At 35.6% G+C, this 21279-nt stretch overlaps 1 protein-coding gene and 1 long non-coding RNA gene across 2 annotated transcripts in view; one reads left to right on the forward strand and one right to left on the reverse strand.

The window, feature by feature from the left end:
• The window catches only part of LOC140340380 (uncharacterized), a 49007-nt gene extending 29005 nt beyond the window's left edge, over positions 1 to 20002 (forward strand). The window contains exons 3-4 of the long non-coding RNA XR_011922639.1: positions 19705 to 19785; positions 19866 to 20002. This is a non-coding gene — a long non-coding RNA (uncharacterized lncRNA). The remainder of the gene's footprint in view (positions 1 to 19704; positions 19786 to 19865) is intronic.
• CACNG8 (calcium voltage-gated channel auxiliary subunit gamma 8) overlaps positions 4894 to 21279 on the reverse strand; it is a 32750-nt gene continuing 16364 nt past the window's right edge. Inside the window, exons 3-4 of the mRNA XM_072425527.1 lie at positions 20385 to 20525; positions 4894 to 20034 (exon numbers count right to left, since the gene is read on the reverse strand). Of these exons, the coding sequence (XP_072281628.1) occupies positions 19454 to 20034; positions 20385 to 20525 (722 nt within the window). The 3' untranslated portion in view covers positions 4894 to 19453. The remainder of the gene's footprint in view (positions 20035 to 20384; positions 20526 to 21279) is intronic.

Raw genomic sequence — 21279 nt, forward strand, 5'->3', positions numbered from 1 at the left:
AGAAAGAAAGAAAGAAAGAAAGAAAGAAAGAAAGAAAGAAAGAAAGAGAGAAAGAAAGAAAGAAAGACAGAAAGAAAGTTCTATGCTCTTATTTGGGTTACATCCACTAAAAACCATAGGAATAATTAGAAAAAAAAACATTTATATGTGGTAACCTTTGTTAAATTTGTTGTCATTCTAAGAAAGACAAAAAAGACAAAATTTGTCACACTAAAAGAATATCATATTTTTAGATTTTTTTTCTTCATTTCAGAATATTCTAGTGTATGTTTAGTTAATCATTTCATTTTGTTACATTGTCAGAAATTCAATTGTTTGCAGGTTTTAAACTGATATTTTATGTATTTATTAAAATCTGTTTCAATATTTCATTTTTACTGGAGTACAAAATTTTTAAACAAAATGTAAAAATGAATTTTAAACTATTTTACATGAAATGCATTCTATCACTATGATAACAGGAAAACAATCTTAGGATTGGTACGGCACTATAGAAGTTGTTTTTTATGCTCCCTGTTAAAAAATTGTTAGTTTTGGTTAAGTTTGCCAATTGAGTCATCAGGAAGAAAACTTCTTGTTTAATTAGTTTTTTTTAGCTAAAAGTAGGTTTGTTAATAAATACAGTAACTATATATAAATATATTTATATATATATATATATATATATATATATATATATATATATATATATATATATATATATATATATATATATAATGACCTGTAGGGGAAAACATGCAGTTTATATATTGTAATGATACTTGAGAAGTATTGGGCAGTGTGTTGTTGAGAAGATGCCAAATGCTGTTTTTCAAAATTGTTTCACCATATGTGAAGCATAGCATTCATTGACACACATTTGGCAATCCATTGGTGTTCAGTTGTATTCCACCCACCTTCTAAAATCCAATGAAAGTGATAGATTAAACTAAAGAAAGCCAAGCCAACCTCCAAGTTTGTGATTGTCACTGTATATACCGCTGACAACTGAGGCTTCCGCAGAACTGCATCAAGAACATCATTTACAGCGTTTTTATTTCTCCATGGAAAGCCTCTTTAAGGGACATCACCATTTTTCTGGGCCTTCAGCTATAATACATGTAGTTTAGTTGAGAGTTGCTGTATTGTATTGTATGTGGGTGTATAATTGCATAGTAAGAGTTTCAGATTTATTTTTAGATGACTAAATTGGGTTGCTTAATGTTTAAAAGAGCCAGCTGAGTAATCTGAAAAGTAAGGTAGCCATCTTCTCTTAAAATATAGGGGTTGCTGCCATATCTAAACCCATGTTCCCATGTTAACAAAGGTCCTTAACTTATTCTAGCCAGTAACCTACATATTTAATAATATACCTCAAGGTAGCCTTAGATGTTGTGTAGATTTTCCCATACATTGTGCCATTTTAATGAGATCTAAATGCAGTCACTAAAATCTTTTAACATGCAATGCTTAAAATTTTAGTACATTGCACAAATTGCTTTCATCTTTCAGAGTTAGGCCTTTTTTACCCTAATTAAAACTGCCCCGCCGTTGGCCAGTTTTTACACATCTGTATCACTCAGAGATGTTGATTCTTGATCATGTGACCACTATGTCATCTCTGACAGCAAGAATCTCATGCTTTATATGTGTATTGTTCAGAAGCAATTGCACTACCAATGATAATAATCTATCAAACATTAATAATAAGCAATAAAAATAGATCCATGATAAAAACTTTTTTTTTCTAATTAAAACAGTGTACTAAATAAAAGCTTCATCTTTGTCATGCAATCATTTTAAAAAGTTCCACCCTGCTGTACCAGCATTGCTATTGCATCTCACAGTTTGGGTTGTCACCATTTCCCAGTATTACCACTCATTTATGAAGACCTATCCAACAAGTAGTAATGAGAACATCCATCAAAAATGTTGCAAACTGCATCAAAGGCAATGATAGGAGAACTTTCATGGACAGTTAAAGCCCCTTGGCTGTATAAAAGCCATTGTCAAATGGAAAGTCGGGCACTGATGTTAGGGATCTTAGACAATGGCAAAAAACACACAGGGTAGACCTAACAAATATACACATTTTTTACATTACATTTTGGCACTTTACTTTTTTTGGTTCATATCGGTTATAAAAAGGGTAATTTAGGAAAGTAATGTGTGTACAGTACTAGGCTTGCCGTGACCAGTATAAGTAGTAGCCCCAACTTCTGTCACACCCCTTTAAGCTCTGGCTACATCTAAAGTCAGCGAAATTACCCAGTTTCTGGCTTTTTGCATGAGAAGTCACAGATGTGGAACAGAATATTATGGCAATGCATGGGTCTTCTTGGTTTACCTATTCCGCATTTACCTTATTACCTCCAAATTTAGGCCTCTTTGTGCTTCTATCAAAACACTTGAGGGCTGTAGCTCTAAATTTACAGAAAGACAGGTAGTTTCTGTTCTGTGGGATTCCTTTTTTATGTGACACCACCACTACCAATATATATTATAATATTATCCGTGTATTTGGTAAAGAGATTACAATTTACAGAATGAGGATAATGGAATGTTTAACAATTGGCTTTTATAGCACCCAATGCTGTCACGTGAGAGTGGAAAGAAAGTCTTCTGTCCAGTGTAAGCTCCTCATCATCATTTGTTAGGATACACAGGGAATTGTCTCCTCATTCTTGGAATGGCAGAGAAACTAAAGGGAGGTAAGTATGTGCAGTTGTATATAGCAGCAGTTAAAATATATCTAAACCCACAACATTTTAACATATTACAGTTTACCAGTCTTGCAAAGTTGCAAGTGCAAGTACAGAAGAAGTACAAAAGATCTGTATGGAGTTCAGTATGCAGTATGCCTCTCCATATTATTAACATCTGTCTGGTTCAATTAAAATGTTGCCTGAGAGTTCATGTTTTTGTGTGATTGTTGTAAGGACCAATATTTTGATGAAACATTTACTATGAATCCCACCTCTTAGATTGTAAGCTCTTCTGGGCAGGTTCCTCTCCTCCTCCTGTGTCACCGTCTGTCATTTGCAACCCCTATATAATGTACAGCACTGTGTAATATGTTGTCACTATATAAATACTGTTTATGATGATTATTATCATTATTATATTTTTATTATTATTAATAATAATAATAATAATAATAATAAATCACCTTGTCTGTATTGTCATATTTTGATATGGCTCAAATTTTTAGCCTATTGAGTTGAAAATAACACAAGAATTGTAGGCACGGGTTTCATATTTTCTTCACTTCTAAAATACAGCATTTAAACAGCTGGTTTGACTCCTGCTGTGTGCAGAATGTTCATGTAAACACATTTTACTGATTGCTATTTTTTCCCTTCTGACAGATGGAAATTTCACTGATTGTTGTCACCCCTGACCAAAACTGTCATATAAAGACCAATGTCTTGTTACTCATTCTTATTGTCTATACTGTTTACGCCCATACTAGTATTGCTTGTGTCCATTGTGTTTTATACTGCTACTGTATGACTGCAAATATAGAACATGACTTTTGCAAAAGCTGAGCTATTTACAGTTAAGGAGCAGCATGAAGCAGAGACAGTTCTTGTTGAGATCAGGAAACAGTAAATACAACAGAAAAATCTATTTACATTGCTGTACAGGTATTGAGTGTGTGATGACTATAGATTCTGAATTATGTATGGGACGTCACAACAGTCTTGTCCCCATCTTACAAGGTAATCAAGCAGAATGTCCAGGAATCTCACATAGCCTCTGCATTGGTGGCATAAGATTGACAATTTTAGTTTTGGCAATAGCATATGTGCTGACTTGTATTATGTGTTAGCCCACTTGCTGTCAGACAGAGATTGAGTATAAGGGCTGCCATGTGGCTCTAGAGAGTAGGTGCCCACAGCTGCCTCATGCTATTGGCAGGAATTTATCATTTACAGTTAAGGTGGTGGGTGGGATGAGGAACCAAAGCGTTGCACTAGGTGGGATAGTCCACTGTGGGGTTTCAAGTGAGTGGTAGAGGGGTACTGTGACCATAGAACAAGAGGAAAAAAAGGGGCCCTTTGAACGATGGGGCAAGGTTTGTGGGAGAGTGTAATACAATGGGGCAGAGTGGCTGGAAAAGGAATGCCATGACCAGAGGGGTGATGGGGTTGGAATACAGCCATGTGACTAAGAGAGGGGTTTTGTGGGTGAAACAAGGGGGTCTATAAGGCAGGGAGACAGGTGGGTTGGAAGGAAGTCTCTTTGTGCTAGTGGTAAGTTTGATAATAGGAAAGTTGTATGGGAAGTTCTGTGAGTGACATGAGGCAACAAGGTACAAGGGGATGGGAGGAAGGTGAGCACTATGGCGGTGGAGGTGCTGTGATGGAGGTGGATGAGATAGTTGATGGGAGTTGATGGCTGAGGGATTCATTGTGAGTCAAAGCCAGGCAGGACTCACTCTTTCCCACATAGGTTCATTATTTTCATGAAGGTGATTTGTACATCAGCCTGTCCAGCACCACAAATGTTTAGGTAGGTCATCATACCCCAATATTTTTTTTAAGCCTTGGAAAAAGAAAATCAGTCTTTTAGGACTGGGTCATTGATCATTACATCTCCTTCCACATCTAGACGCCAAGGTGACCGATACATAGGCTGTGAGCTGGCTGCACGCTGCTCTGGATGAACTTTATAGCAGAATGTGTATCACCCCCACACCCATTTTGTAGCCTGATGCAGTGTATTATCAATATTTACCATTGTATCAAAATTACCATTGTACAGGGGTTCTTAACTAGAAATATCCATACCAAATGATTGGGGAACCGGAATGGACCTCCGAATAAATTAGGAAAAAAAGTCAACAGGATTCTCTGCATTAAAGAATATTCATTAAAGAATCATTAAAGAAATCAAAGAGGTGAAATCATCTTGATATGTAAAATGAAGTTCAATTAACAATGCAATTATCATATAATTTTAACATTCTGATTGCACAGAAGAAACAGAAAAAAAATTACTTTGTTTATGTGTGATTTGCTGCTTTGATATATTTAGAAATGATAACTTTTTATGATTTTCTTTTGGGTGTCAGATCTAAGCATCTAACATCTTAGCATCAGTTTTCTTCCAAAAGAACTGAATAAACCTGTTGTTCAAACTATTATATGTTAGCTTGTTCATTGTACACAATACTTCTCACTGTGTACAGTAACTAGCAGCTCACAGATAATAGATTTAGAGTTATAGTAAAAATTGAGTGGTGAGCCTATGGTTTTGGTCTTCCCATCAGGGGTGAATCTAAATGTAACTTTTGCCTCAGATCAGCCAAACAGCCAATCTGAAGCAGATCTGAATAACACAACTAGTGAATATGCAAAGTAAAACCAGGCTATTGACATGTTTTGAAGTCCTTCTGATATCTAATAGGACTGACAATGAAGATCATGTTCACAGTTTGGTGATGGAGTATGGGAACATGTTAGGCAACCCACTCATGTTTTTTGTAATCATAACAAGGTTAAGAACCCATGCTATAGTAAGTTATTTGTGTGTTAAAATACCAGTTGTTAAATGAAGAGAAACAGTTACATATTTTAGAGAACATTCCACATTTTTTCTGAATCTTTAATATAACAACAGCCCCTTTTGCGTCCATAAAAATGCATCATTTAGGCAGATTACAATAATTCATACATTGGTTTCAGTGTAACAATAAGAATTCTTTTTTATTATATCCATTTTTTTTCCTATGAGCTCAAGTGAATACATTTATTTTTATTGGTATTATTACATTGGTTATTTAGTGTCTTGTAAAATAATGATTTTTGTACAAGTCTTGACAAGGTATGCTTGAAAGTCCTTAAGGGAATCCTAGAAAAGTGGTCCTCAATATTTTCTTTAGTGACACCCCAAGTATCAAGCATCTACGACCTCACCTCTTAATTTACCATTGTTGTGGGACCCTAAGAGATAAAGCTCCAGTGTAACTTGGCAGAGCTGATGGTATGATGATCTTGCAATGGCAAAATTGTTTTTGAAACCTTATTTGGGTTCCCAACTTATAGGCTACACACATATGAGCTAAAATGTTTTATGTGAAAATGCGTATGGAACTTTTTTAATCAAAGTAAAAGTACAAAAAAAGTTTGTTCTAGATTACTAGTGAAAGTGGTTCTGGTTCTATTTGGCACTTAATACACTTGAGGAACTTATAAAATGTCTTTATATCCCCTTTGTTGAAAACCATAAACTATATTTCAAACATTATGTTACAGTGGTTTGGCACAATATATCAGAGTTGCTCAGTGCTCAACAGTCTAGCCGCCAATTAAATACAATTTTCAGCAAGAACTTCCATCCAGGTGGATGTTTCCTTTATTGGCGGCTAAATTAAGTTGACCTAGAATACTTCAAATGCTTTGTACACAGAAGTACGCCTTTAGGTTGATCAGTAAAATGTGGCAGTATTTTGATTTTTTTCTTTTAGTTCTGAACTGACACGGAGGAAAATAAGCACAAGTATTAACCCTAGAGGACAGACAACTATAAACCAGAATAAAGAACAGAAAGAAAGAAAAAAAAAATATGACAACAATGCAAAGTGCAATCTTGTGTCATTTGTATACCCACGTTTTAGCATTTTTTCTTAACTTTTTATTTTTTAATTTTTTTTTATCTTTGTATAATTTCTGAGATACAGAAAGTATAACCTGTACCAGACATCATAGGATACCAAAAGTATAGTCTATACCTTTTAGCCCCCCCCCCCCAAAAAAAAAATGATGAATATTAAAATTATGTCAAAGCAACATATGTGAAAACAATATTAAGAAAGAAATTAAAAAAAGAAGCAAATCCATATAATACTATATTGGTTGCTTACATTATCTCAAAGTTGTGTTTCTTTTTTTTTTTGTTTGACTTTTTTGTTTTATGTTCTTTTTTTTTTCTTACATACACACACATTTGATCATTCATCCATTGCATCATACTGTATCAACGCTCATTACTTGCCATGCCCTATAAAAAGCTTAGTGTTCACAGTTTGTCAGGGCTGACACAATGTAGTCCTTTAAGCACTGAGTTTGTACTACATTGCAAATCAGTGCAACATTTAGATAGATATAAGCAATGTGAAATATTTCCCTCATGTAAAGAAAAATAATTATACAAGTATAGTTGCAAATGATTTCCTCCAGTTTATGAAGCGTGTGATGGCTATAAAAAATTACATTCAAATTATGTATTTGTTTAGCATGCTAACTGCCAGTTCTCCTTGTGTCTGAGTCCATCTTTGATAAGTGTATCATAGTAGGCTGTTTCTACTTTTTAAAGATTCTTTCCTATTCAAAGCAGTCTGTGGGATTCATATAATCAAAGTTTTGTTCCAGTTCTCCATGACAAAGAGGCTTTTTTTTCTCATGGAAATGTGTGCATGGTATAGGCTTCTGCCTTGTTGAAAGGTACTTTTTTTTTTTAAAAAGGTATAAGCTAACAAACATCTTTCATTTACATTATAGGGTAGCTTAGTAAAACTTATTAAACACTTAGTGTGCACCAATAGGAAGCCTAAACATTTATATGGGGCCAGGAGGACAGATTAGAACTACTTTGCTTATAACTGGTGTATATCAAAAAGAAACCAATTCCTGTAGTTTAACGGATGTCAAATGATAATGGAAAATTGGATGATATGTACATAGTTGCCATATAACTATTTCTAGGCCTCCATGGCCTACAATTTTGACTTGGAACACCATACTTTTAGTGTGGGTAAATTAAAAATATGTATGTGCGGGTGGCATGAATTAGGTGTTATGGCAGTGTATGGATTCTTCACACCACTGAAATTCAAGTATGGAAGCTTTTTTTGTCTGTCATAGAATTTGCATTTCTTTTTACCTAGTTCTGAGATTTGTACAGCCAGCCTGATGACCTGATTTAATCTAGTGCAGTTAAGCAACATGACCAGGTCACCAACCTGTCCCCAGTCTGAGATTTGATACTAAAGGACTAGGAACTAATGAATTAGATCATCTATCTACTCTTTCCCCCTTTTAGGATGTTCTTTATCAGCACATTGGCATGTAGGATACTTGATGCACAGGGTTACAACGTGTTAAAATCAAGTTATAATCAGGAATTTACACTAGCTGCATTTAAAATAAATGTAATAAATAAAATGTAAAATATAAATATATTTATTACTGTTTTTTTAATATCTGCCTTAGCTGTAGCTGTTAATTAGGTCTGTATGGAACAAAGAATTGTTTTCTTATTCTGTAAATTCCTCTGAAATTGGGCCTAGTTTAATAAATTTCTCCAGGACTTAGAAGGGTAGACTATCATGGAAGAAAAATGGGACGGATTTCCTCAAATGCATTTGCTATTCATTGGCAAATGTTTTCAATTGTATACCAGATCCATTCCAGGATGCTGAATCACCCTGGTTCTCCTATGATAGTCTATCTTCACCAGGGCTTTAATAAATCAGACCCATTCTATCCATTGCAACAAAGATTTTATGCTACAGGACACTCATTAGCTCATGAGGCCAGATCATGAGTAAATAAATTAGATCTGAACTCTGGGATCATGTTAAAATATACCCATGCACTGTTGCCCACAAACACTGCATGGGATAAATACATGTTTTGTTTAGGGGGTGATGAATAAGGTGAGTTATGTGTCTTATTCTTCACTCCCTCTGCATCTGGTGCTCATCTGCTTGGAGCTCTGAAGATGCAGACATACTACTGGCAGGCTCTTGTTTAATGCAGGATATTAGGATAATGCAGGAATCAAAGATATAATCTATTCAATGTTAGGGTGGGGGAGCAGTTCATGAATACATATTACAACAGTAGCAACATACCTTTAAAAAGGAAGATTGGGAAAAATCTTACTTTACCCCCATCGTGCTCATCACAGGGCAACTGATCAGGATTTAATAGAACATTTCCCAGAAAGATGGTGATATAGGATGTTCCTGGATGGGTAGAGGAAGGGGTTATACAAGTTTAATTCTAATGGTACCCCATAAAGGTATTTTTTTCACCTCTTATGGTAAAATATTTTATAGTAGGAAGAGGTCCAACCAGTATAAGAGGGCCTTCCATTATCTTTACTGATGGTCTTCTTTAAATCACTTTGTTGAGCCGCAGTTTTAGGAAGTCTTGTCACACATGTCAAAGTTTGACTTGCATGCTTCTTTTTTTAGTACTTTAGGTCTTACTATCCGTCTTCTGATGTGTCTCTGTCGTAACAGAAAAGGCACAATCTTTTCAATACATCCAATCATGTTTCAGATATAAAGGTAGACCATATTTAGGTTCTACAATGACAGAGACATTACTGGAATCTCTCAGCCACAGGTTATTGGCAGCACTGTGGTTTAAAATAACAAACTAGAGCTAACAATATATCAGGGGATGTGTTGGCTAATGGTTTCTAAACACAATTGGAATACTCTTTTTGCCGGTTCAGAATGAAAATGACAGGTGTGATAATAATTTGGACACAGTCACACCTAATGACTTACTTTTAAGAAAAAAAATCTTTGCTATTGGTAAAAAAAAGTATTTTAAACAATACTCATAGATTGTCCATAAAAAAACTTCCTAATAATAAAAGGAGGACATATAAATAAAAGGACATTGGTGAGCTAAATGACTCACTGGTTTCTATATTTCTGGAATTCTAGCAGCAAGATTACAACTTTCATGCCCCTGACTATGCCTCATGCTGATGTCCCATTGTTATTTTAACAGTTCCGAGATTGTAAAATAAATGAGTGACAAATCCTTGAAGTGGTTGCAGCAGGAGAGAAGTCCTGTGAATTCAAGTGCAAAGATCCGTGCAATGAAGATATTAGAAGTTAGTGACTGGTCTGATTGACCTGATTTAGAGTTGTATTATTTGTGCTGCAGTTGATATTGGATATTATCCTGGTCAAGCTGGGTCAAGTGAGGCAAGAGAAGGTAAGACACTGCCTGGGATATACATTTCAGTACGGAGGATTGAATTTCAGGTCTTTCCATGAAACAAGATAGCCACTGAACACCCCAGGTTGACTTGTCAGTCTTCCCTTTGCTTCGTGACAAATTATATTCAGGCTGCTCCATGAAATTTTATTTTACTAGAGTACAATATTTCTGTAGGGCATTCTGTGTCAGAACTAGTAAACACCTTATTTACAACCCACCTCATACAGAGCATCTAGTCTATAGTTTGTAGGAGATATTAAAAATTAATCTTGACGTCCATCCTGGCTTTTTAAAACCAAAACAGACAACTGCCAAGTCAGACCTGGCCTACATATGGGCCCATAATAAAATGGGGCTAGAATTACTGTACATATCATGACCAATATTCACTTTTGGTTTTGGACCCATATACTCACTAATAACAGCAACTGTTACTTCCCTATTTAGCCTACTCGTCACCTATTCACATGATGCTGGTGTGCATGATGTAGGCTAAACTTTCTAAAAAGAAGATTAATGTGTCATTGCAAATTTAAATTACCTATCATCAGTCTTCTACCATTACGTAAGCCAACAAATATACTCAAAATATAAAAAGTCTAACCCAATGCTATCTTTGAGCTAGCCGATGTCTTCTTGAGGGAAAGATTGTAAAATCTGCAGACAGATTTTGCAACAAGTTTAAAATCCACATGCATGCTAAAAAATGTTATTGTTGGGAGTACTTGGTTTTAGGTTTTAGAAGCATCAGCCAAAGAGGTATTGTGATAAAGATGATAATGGCCAACCTTCATAAATATTTAGTTAAATATCAATCTTTGTCTTTCACAGACAAAAATACTTTATGTTCTAAAAATGTGAATATATTTTCAACGATAAAAAAAAATCCTTTAATGTAGTCAGGCTTTTCTTACAAATCCCTGTCTACAATAACATTTGCTGTACTGTCGCCCAAAACAGCCCTCCTGACAACAGTGAAACATCCCTTTACAATACGCATTGGCACAGTCACTGATAGAACCCAAAAGAAACAGTGACAGTGTGACAACATAAGTGAGAATTGGGAGAAAGTCACAAAACATTGGCAAATTTATAACAGGAAGCTCATTAATTGCGGTATCACCATTTCTTACGAAAATTTTATTTAAAAAAATAAAATAAATGAACCACCTTAAAAACTATAAATGTTAATGTTCCACTGGCATAAAATATTTTAATAAATTAAAAAGCCTGTAAAAATATATATTAGATTTTGTTTAAAACAGATGGCAGAATAATCCAGAAAGTCTGCACATGGCAGCATCCCACCTGTCCCCTTCTTATCTCTGACACTCTGAAGACAGCAGATGATTGATGGCCAACTCTCCAAAGGCACCATAAGGACAGAAAATAGCAAATGCAGTATAACTTTCTCTGGTGCAATGTGACCACACAACTCAGAAAACAAGACAATTCAGCTTTCATTTTTTACTGAAAGTATCTTCGCAATAAAAGAACAACCAATACCAGTATCATAGCGGTTTAGGTCAAAGGGGGCATATCCCCTAAAGATGATGGTTCTTCTTTTATGATCTACTGTTCTTTCTTTCTACAAATAAAAATCCACAAGGGATTTAAAACAGAACCCCAGGACACAGGCATGACCTCAAGATCTTGTTTGGATGTCCTACATTCCTTTAAAACTGCCAGTATCCTCCACAGCTCAATACTATTCCTTACTGATTTTACTAATAATTGTACCTCATTTATTGGGTAGCTATAGTAAAAATGTATTCACCAAGTTATTTATGGAGGGTGGATAAGTATCCTTCTTTAAGCAATTCAGGTTTAAACTAAAATGGGTGAAAGTGTTGTCCCTTCCTCTCCCTGTAGAAGTTTGGCATGCGAAAGGGATATTAGGAGGATAGTATCACAACAGATTTATATATAGATGCTAACAGTATATAACATGTTTGTTCAATGAAATATTTCAAAACTTACATAATTAAAATAGTGTTTTATTATCTTTGCAGTTTGTTTTCAATATATACATGGTGATTCCATGGTATATTTTATATAGAGGGGCATTAGGCTCTGTTACCAATAAGACATAAGAACAATGGATAACAGCGCTATGTCATGAAACTAAAAAATTGCCCTCTATACATACGAAGATGTGAATTATCAGTAAATTTTATATTTAGTAAACTGAAGTGCTACTACCTAAATAAAATGGACTAAACGATATGGGCTATTAGGGTATGCTTAAGGCACACTAGATTTTTTTTAATGTATCTCCTGTCCTATTTTGCCACATCAATATCATCGATATCATTTTTACAGATAGTATAAATCCATGGTTAGCATTTAAACATGCTCATGGACACAAAGGATAAAAGAAGATGCACATGCCCATATCTGATTTGGCATGCAATAACGGCATTACAGGAAGGAAGTAATGATCTTTATGAAATACCTAACTTTGCTTCTGGTTTTGAAATAAGAAAGATTGTTCAAAATTCAACACAGCAACTGCATTAGGCAGATAGAAAATTATGGCTTTCTTTCACAGCTGTTGTATTGATTTAACCTAATACTAAAAAAGAAGACAGGAGCCCCAGATGACATAAGTAATCAGAAAGCAGCCCTCCACCCTCATGGTAAAGTCTACTGTACTAGCTATTCACAATTTTCTTGGTTCTAGAGTGTCCTGAAGGGCCCAGCGCTGTTACAAACTTTGACTTCTTACCCCAGGGCCTCTCCTTCGGTATTAAGTTGGTCCCAGAACCAGCGCTATGCCTAGGTACTGGATAGTAGCATCCTCAAATACAGGTTATGAGCCCAATCAGTCAAAGGATGTTTGCTTGCAATAATGCAAATATTTCACCGTTTTTAATAGATGAAAAACCCCCAAAAATTGAGTGACTGCTAAAATACGAGGAAAACAATTCTAAAAGCTGATAAATATTGGACAACAGTCTACTGGTATACAAAGCTACCCCTATTTAATTATTTGTGTGGCCACACATTTCATTCTAGGGACACTTTAAATATATATGGAATTTCTGTTGAGAATGGAAAAACAATTTGTAAAAAATGTTGGTTATGCAATATAAAATTTAGAATACATTATGGTAAGGGCACACTTTAGTTGCCGTTCCCTTTAACAAATTATGTCTGCTTTAAAATTAATGCTCGAAACCGTATTTCGTAGTTAGATTTTGGTGAATCATTTTAATGACACTGTACTCTTGAAATCTGAATTATCATATTTGTATCATTTCCTGAAAAAATTGTTCTCATGCTAGTGGCTCTGCCCTTAGCTGTGCCTCTTCTATAAGCTTCCTGGCATTGCATCTCCGCTGGGATACAGTAACCTGCTCACTGAGAGATCTTATGAAGCATTGCTTATAGTCTCATCAGACACAGACTCCTATTGCATTCCATTACTTTGACATAGGAGATAGATGACTATTTTGCCAATAAAATGAAAAGACACAGCGGGTACTGGCAGAGGTAAATTGCGGAGCATTTCATCACTGCTGTACTTATTGCAGAGGATGTTTCCCAGCACAGCAGCAGCGCAGACATCTGGCCCACACACCTGGCTGGATAGATAAACTACTTCACTATCATAATCATTCTTAATTTCTATCTCACCTTGCTCTAAATGCATTACACTCCTAATGAATTCTATATTGGTCTGTTGATGTGTACAGTAGAACAGCTATACATATTTACTACTGTGGCCTTTTTAAATTCTGTGCAGGCAAGATGAATAAATTATAGTTATTGCAGACTTTTATCTATTACCTATTTGCAAATTACTCACTACACATTTGCCTCTTGCCCATGAAGGTATCAAGAAAATGCAACAAGGGTGAACCCTTTGCAATTTGACGTAGGCAAATAATAGAGATTAATCATGGTTACTGCAAAAATGTTTACAGAATATTTGTTAAGCATTTATTGCCACCTATTACCCTCTACCCTTTCGCCTATCAATCTCTATCTCATACAGATATTATCCACGTAAATGTTACGGTCATTTTATTAAAGGTATTACATGACTACAAACTGGTGTTGAGTAACAAACTGAACTATTTGTAATGAAGGTTGAGCATTTGTCTCGGTATCCATAATTAGTTAAACCCATTTGTAACTGTACTTTGATATATAATTTATTATTGAATTCATTTATTTGATATATAATTTATTATTTCTCCTTATAAAGAAGCATATAGCCATTCCATTGTCACATGCAAAATTCACCAATGTTGTGTTGCCCCCGGCTTGCAGGACATGTCCCCATCCAATCATTAAAATAAACTAAGGAACATAAATGTTCTCTTTCTAAATAGATTTATGGCAATACTGCCAAGGCCGGGCATTGCAACATGGAAGCCTGCATTTTGATGACTTTCAGGATCTTGCTTGTATTTCATATAAATGTTGCAGTTTGGGAAATCTGCACATTTCCTTTTTATTTTGTGCTTTAAAAATATTTTCTATATTTAATTATGAATATTTATTTCCAAATTTTCTATGGTTTATTTGTCCAGAAATTCATGAAGTTTGTTAATTTACAATTGTATCATTCTTTGCAGATTGGACACTTTTTTAGGAAAATATAAAAACAAAATGAGCAAACTGAAATTGTTTTACACATACATTATTCCTAGTTTTTTTGTTTAGCATTGAAAATATATACACGTTGAACTTGTATGAACTTGTTGAACGCTGAATGTGTACTGAATTAAAAAAAAAGAGGCTTCTTGGTTTCATAGTACATTCCGCATAACTCAAAAACATTATTTTTTCTCTCCTTTTGAATTAATGGACTATAAGAAAAAAAAATTCCCGTCAGTGAACTCGGAGAGCTCAGGCATCATTTGAAGCAACAAAAAGTTAAAAGTCCTGCGCATCTAAAACACACAAGTGTGCATTGTGAATAAGCCTTTAATTCTTAAGAAAAAAAACTTTTCCAGAGTTAAATGTCAAATTGAACAAAATGGAAAAGCATTTTGATATAGTGAAAAATACACCCAAACAGGGTATAGGCCACATTACAAAGGAATCTTGGTGGGTGAAATCATTTTTACTTAAAAGCAGTCAAAAGTAAAATGTAGCTATTTTTACCATGACACTGCTAACATGACTGCTTTGAAGAATTCTCTAATGATTTGAGTCATCAAGTGGTCATCTTACACTTTCCTTCTGTGAACCAGAAAAACATTTCCTTTGAGACATCTGATTATAGATAAAACAGAAATGGCAAAAGAGTTAGGAAAATAAAAAGCAAATTCCACAAGAAAGTCAAGATAGACAAGATAGTTATCAGCCAGAGCTATTGGAACCCTGGTGTTACTCCTCAGATTTCTTGGGGCCTTCAGTATTGTTCAGGGGTGAAATGATTCCCCCACTTACAAAGATCGCCAAATCAAGGGGGACATTTTTTCACTGACTACCAATGTAAGAAGTTATTTCTACACAAACAAAAAATCTTGGAGGATATCACAATTATATTTTCATCATAAAATTATTAATTTCATGGTATTTTAATATATAAATGCTATAAACTATAACTGAAAGTCCAAAAAAAATTAAATGTTAAAAGTTTGAAATAATTTGAGGCCATAACATATTTGTGTCTGCAACAATTTTACCAATACAATATATCAAATGGGAAAACAAAAATGAGACTATCCCTTAAATTTCCTAACATCATCAGGTGTCAGGTAAGATTTTAACCTATAATTATAAGAAATTTGCAGACTTTGAGTATTTCTGCTATGGGTTGAGTTGGAAAAAGGCATGGTGAGTTTTATTTGGATAATCAGTGAAAAGGGTGAAGATACCCAAAATAACAAACAATGCTTCATTTATATATACCGTTCTTTAGTGAAAAGAGAAATACCCGTGTTACCACTCCACCCATCTTCTTGATCATCTGTTCAGCAGCCTGCAGCATCCACAGCCTTCCTTTAGCTGTGCAAAGATATACCTTTTTAGCATCCCTGCACTTTCTCTGCGGCTGTAATCAGCTGAAGGGTATTTGAGAAAATGCAAACAGCCAAGGAGCAGAGTAGTTCCTGGTTCCAACCTTGTTCTGCTATTGGCTGCTAGCTGTATTTATACCTCCCTGATTCCAGGCTCTATTTGCTAGATCCTTAGTACATTTCCTGCCTCTCTGCCAGCTAGTTGTTTGTTTGGGCTCTCTGTATTTGACCTTGGCCTGTTACCTGACTCTGCTTTGTCGGGTGCCTGACCTCGGCCTTTTACCTAATCTTCACCTTGTCTGCCGCCTGCTCTGTCCATCAGTCCACCTAGCCTGTACCTCCTGCCGTCCTCTGAGTACCTGATCTGCGCTGTCCCTACACCGGAGCCCTCTCTCCCGCTTGCCCCTGTTGGGGAGAGCCCGGGGGCTGCAACCTGGTGTCACCAGCTTATCATCCCTTGCGGGGGGATCTGGGGAAGACCGGGAAACACTTAGACTCCGCGCCCCAGGTAATCCCGTGTCACCTGCCAGGGGGCGTAGCCCTAACAACCCAGTAGGTGCCATGTCATTATTCTACATGGGATTGGGTGACACATTCAATGTGGGATATAAATTCTAGTTAATTAACTGTATTGCAGTCTTACTTTTGTTATGTTCACATATGGATTTGTAAAAATCGATATACACATTTTTAGTATTTGTTGTATATTGTATATTATATAAATAAATAAATATATATATATATATATATATATATATATATATATTACTTTTGTGATTTATCAGTGGTTTTAGTGGTTCAGCACAGAAAGTGAAATTTTAGATTTTTTAGGAATAATTTTAAAGATTTTTTTGTTGTATACAGATGTTTAATATTAATTTTCCCTATGTGTCAGATTACTGATGCCACAAACACTGGGGTGTAGGTTTAAATACTTGTAACAAAGGTCTTTAGTTCCTGCATTGTAAAAATGGTTGAGAATGGCTTATCAAAAGAAAACAAATCATTTTAAATTTTAATAAAAACCATTTAGAAGTAGATTGTCCCTAATCTATGGAAAGACCTACATTTAGGACAGTGTAAGTTGTTGAGTCAGACTGTCTAAAATAATTCTTTAAAATAAAGTGAGGGTTCACTAGTAAAATCTTAGTATGAAAACCAATAAGGCATAAACATTTCCATTCATTTTTTAGAATTATTTCCTTACATTGTAATATTTTTTAACTACTCATTTAGTCACAAATCAACAAAAGTGCACAAAAATATCCTGAGGTTATGACATCCTTAACCATAACCTGCTGACATTTATCATTTGGACTGCTGATATATATTACCTATGGTTAACATCTTGTACTTTAGGTAGCTTTTAATAAAATGGAGAAATATCCAAGGTCTATTAGACTTGAATGTTGTAATGAAGGACATTCATTTAGAAACAACCCTTTTTACTTGTCTAGTTATAATATGTTTGATTTTACACCTGAAGTACCCCTTCAAGCCGCAATATGCATACAATGCACGTTGCCAGCCATGCACCTAACACATGCAGATGTGAATTAGCTTTATTGGGGCTCCACTTAGGATTTAAGTTTCTTTCAAATAAACATTTTAATCACCTACTGACACTGACCTTATTGGTACATTGCTGGCTTTAATGTTTTAAAAATAGGAAAATTAAAGGGGTCTATTTATAAATGCTTTAACTCAAGAAGTGCACACATTTTACCTTGAATTTCATTAGAAAATATGTGAATCAACTGTTGCTTATTATGCAAAAGCTTTTCAGATTGATGAACATGTTATAAATTAAGAATTCAATAGTCCTAGCAAAAAAGTGTAATAAATACCTTTTAAGTGGAAGAAAACTAACCTTGGGCCCTTTCCTACATTAGAAAGTATGTCATCTTCCACTGCTGTAGATTACTACCAAACCATGCCCGTAATGTGAACAATGATGTAACTCATGCATGTGCAATCCTCTGGTTGTTAAGATTAGGTGCACACTGCACATTTGCTATATTGGTTTGTATTCACATTCTGGGTACAAAGTCCAGCTTATGATATCTGTGTTGTCACAAAATGGTATATGTGCGCCAAAACTTAGGATAAAACTCAGTAAGTAGCAATGTGCCCTATAATCATTCACTTGACATAAGACATGGCATTGAAATTTCAGGTAGACTATAAAATTATTAGGCTTGGGGAACAGGAAATAAGATTTCCGTTAAATTTTAGGTTTGGTTTGGAAGGTGATTAGAAGGTCCACCATGAATTTCCCGTAATTGTTAAGAATGATGTACATCTTGGAGCCTCATTAAAATACTTGTTGAATTTGATGAAATAAAAAATTGTAGTTTGAGCAAATGATAGAAAAGACTGGATGACGGGTTTCCTTCATTAATGAATGAATACAATCGTAACATGTATGTATGTTACAAAACTTGGAAACTATCATACAAATGTAGTTATTATAGTCAACCAACAGCATCATGGTTTATTATCTTTATTATTATATTTAGAGTAGTGGAGTGGGAAGCACCCGTTATCTCCTACTATATCTCCGGGATCTTTACAGCGATATTGCTGTACTAAATCAGCAGGAGAAGTAAAAATCATTTTAAGGTAGGACAAGAGGAGAACCAGTAACTCCAATAAGGAGAGTTTGATACTGAAGAACCCAAGAAATTTAAATAACCTGTAGAAAAAAATGGGTCTGCCATTACATATCAGGGTCACCCCTCCTGACATTCAGATCTGCCATTACAGCCCCTGACATTTGTTCAACTGGAATGAAAACTTGTACAGGGCTGAGCAAGCCTTCCCCCTTCCCCCAACCTGACTTTGCTTGGGTCTGGCAATTGGCTGATCAGGCAACAAGCACTGCATTGTGGGAGGCAAGGAGGTTATACATGTGAGCCCTGTACTTGGAAGTACAAGGTATAAGTGGGGGCTTATAAAGGCAAACCCAAGGACAGAGAACAAGGCAAGCTGGCACTCTATGGTTCCTGCTGTGTAGTGGAAGGTTTACACCTTTAAGAAGCCAGTATGTATATTACATAGAAAAAAAAATGAAACTATAGCCTCTCTTTCCCATTTATGTCTTTCACAGTATTCATTTACAGTGAATTTATGTAATACGGCTTAGCAGCAGTGTAGTCCTAAACGTGAAAAAACAAATGTTGGATAAACCTTACCTTATCTTAACAGAGAACAGCTTATCAGCGTCCTAAAATGTACATTATCTCTTAAGTATATATGTGTGTGTTTATATATTTATATATATATATATTATATATTTTTTTTTTTATCAAAACACTATAATGCAGTTTTCAGAACATTTACCATTTGGTTCCAAAATTTTTTTCACTAGAACAGAGGGCTGGACTCCTGACACCTCTGTACCAGAAATTGGCAGCTACATGGCATAAAATGGCTCCTATCTCCATCCTAAAACGTACATCCTATCACACGCATTGCACATTCACTCACACACACTCACTTAGAAGACCTTAGGCTTGGAACCACCTACACGGGTGTGGTTTTCCTGTTTAGAGTGTTGGTGTTTGAACCGTCCTTGCCCAGGGTGCCAGTGTTTGAGGCTGGTCCTGTGACGGTGACGGTAACCCCTGGTTCCTTGGGGAAGCAATTGTGAAGCTGTAGAAAACTGTGATCCCCACGCTCTGTATTATATAAGCTGCTTACATTAGCCTTGGAGGTATCTCTTGACAAGGTATACATAGAGATGTCAGTTGAAGGTATCCCTTTGACTCCCACAGGAGATGTGTCCCTTGACTGAGAAGGTTCAGTGGAGCGTGAACTTGATCTAGAACGTCGGCGGTATCGAAAGCGGTAACTTGGTAAGCGTAAGATGGCAGATGGATTTTTAATCAGCTCAGTACGTGATTTACAATGGGCCTCTCTGTTCTTTTCAATGTAGATGTTGACCGCAAGGACTCCAATCATTTCAGCAATGATAAAAGAAAGTCCACCAAAATAAAAGGACCAACCGTATGAATAATGACTCTTCTTCTCATCATCTCTCTTGGTTCCAGGATCTCCGGCATTAGCAGATATGTAAACAATTACACCAATAATGTTGCTTAATCCTGTCATTAAATGTGAAAGATACATGGTCAGAAAATTAGGTACATTTGGCTATATTGCTTTCTTATTTAGAGAAAAAATAGATTAAAAATAATAGTACATCACTGAAGGGACTATGACTGTCATGTCATTCTGGTGTTCTAGACATCCTTATTATGATGACATTTAATTTTTGTTCCTGGTACTTAGCAGCATGGGGCACTGGCAAAAACAAGTGAGTATACAGTTTATATACTATAATATGTATACTATATATTAATCTGGTTTATAATCTTATCTTTAGTGTGACTCTAACATTTAAAAACACTCAAGAGTAGAATTTTATTTTAAGGATTATCCAGTCTTTTCTTACCTGCAGCAACAAATAGAATTCCAGCTCCTAGGATAATGTTGCGCTTGGATTTGTAAACACGACTGGCAGCAACACAAAGGCCCCCAAGTAGCAGGAGCATGGCACTAAGGATAGGGAAGATACTTGAGGCACGAACCACACCTGGTAAAAAAAAAAATGATGACTTCAGAACAGAATAACATTATTTGCTACTAATCTCAATAACCTCATGTCCTTATGTCATTAACAAAGCCATATATTTACAACTTACAGCAACACAAAAGAAGAGGAACTATACTCAAAACTCACAAAAAAAAAAAAAACACCTTCGATCCCGCAGGTCAGACCAACCACTCTGCGGATGTGCGGCATCTGGTTCCGCGTCGTCCTGACAACTGTCCTATCTTCGTCTTCTCTTCTGGGTTCTTCATCCTACGTCACCTGACCCAGGCGGGAGATAGGGTGACGTAGGATGAAAAAAAAAATTTGCAGATCTCACATCTCGCAAAAAAGCTCCTCCTGCACATAATGCTTGGGCATGCGTAGAAGGAGCGCTGAAGAGCCTCCCAGGATGCCTGACGTAGGTATCCTGGAAGGCTTTGCACCTCCATTCATTCTCGACCACCTAGGTGGCCAAGAATTAGGGAGCGGTGCTGCACCCTTTTTTTTTTTTTTTTTTTAAATCAGAATTTTTACCCTACATAAAAGGGTTTTCTACCCTTTTATGTAAAGTGAAAATTCTGAATATAGGTACACTTTAACAAATACCACACAAGCAAAATTTGTTATTATTTACCTACTATTGTGAGCTATAATGGCAAAATATAGGTAATTTTGCGATTCTGCAAGATTCCCAGAGAAATGTAACTGCATGGGTGCAAAAGAAAAGGTTATTTTTAAGGAAGCACCGACTTGT

Source organism: Pyxicephalus adspersus, chromosome 11 (assembly GCF_032062135.1).
Source record: "Pyxicephalus adspersus chromosome 11, UCB_Pads_2.0, whole genome shotgun sequence".
NCBI classification, from domain to species: Eukaryota; Metazoa; Chordata; class Amphibia; order Anura; family Pyxicephalidae; genus Pyxicephalus; species Pyxicephalus adspersus.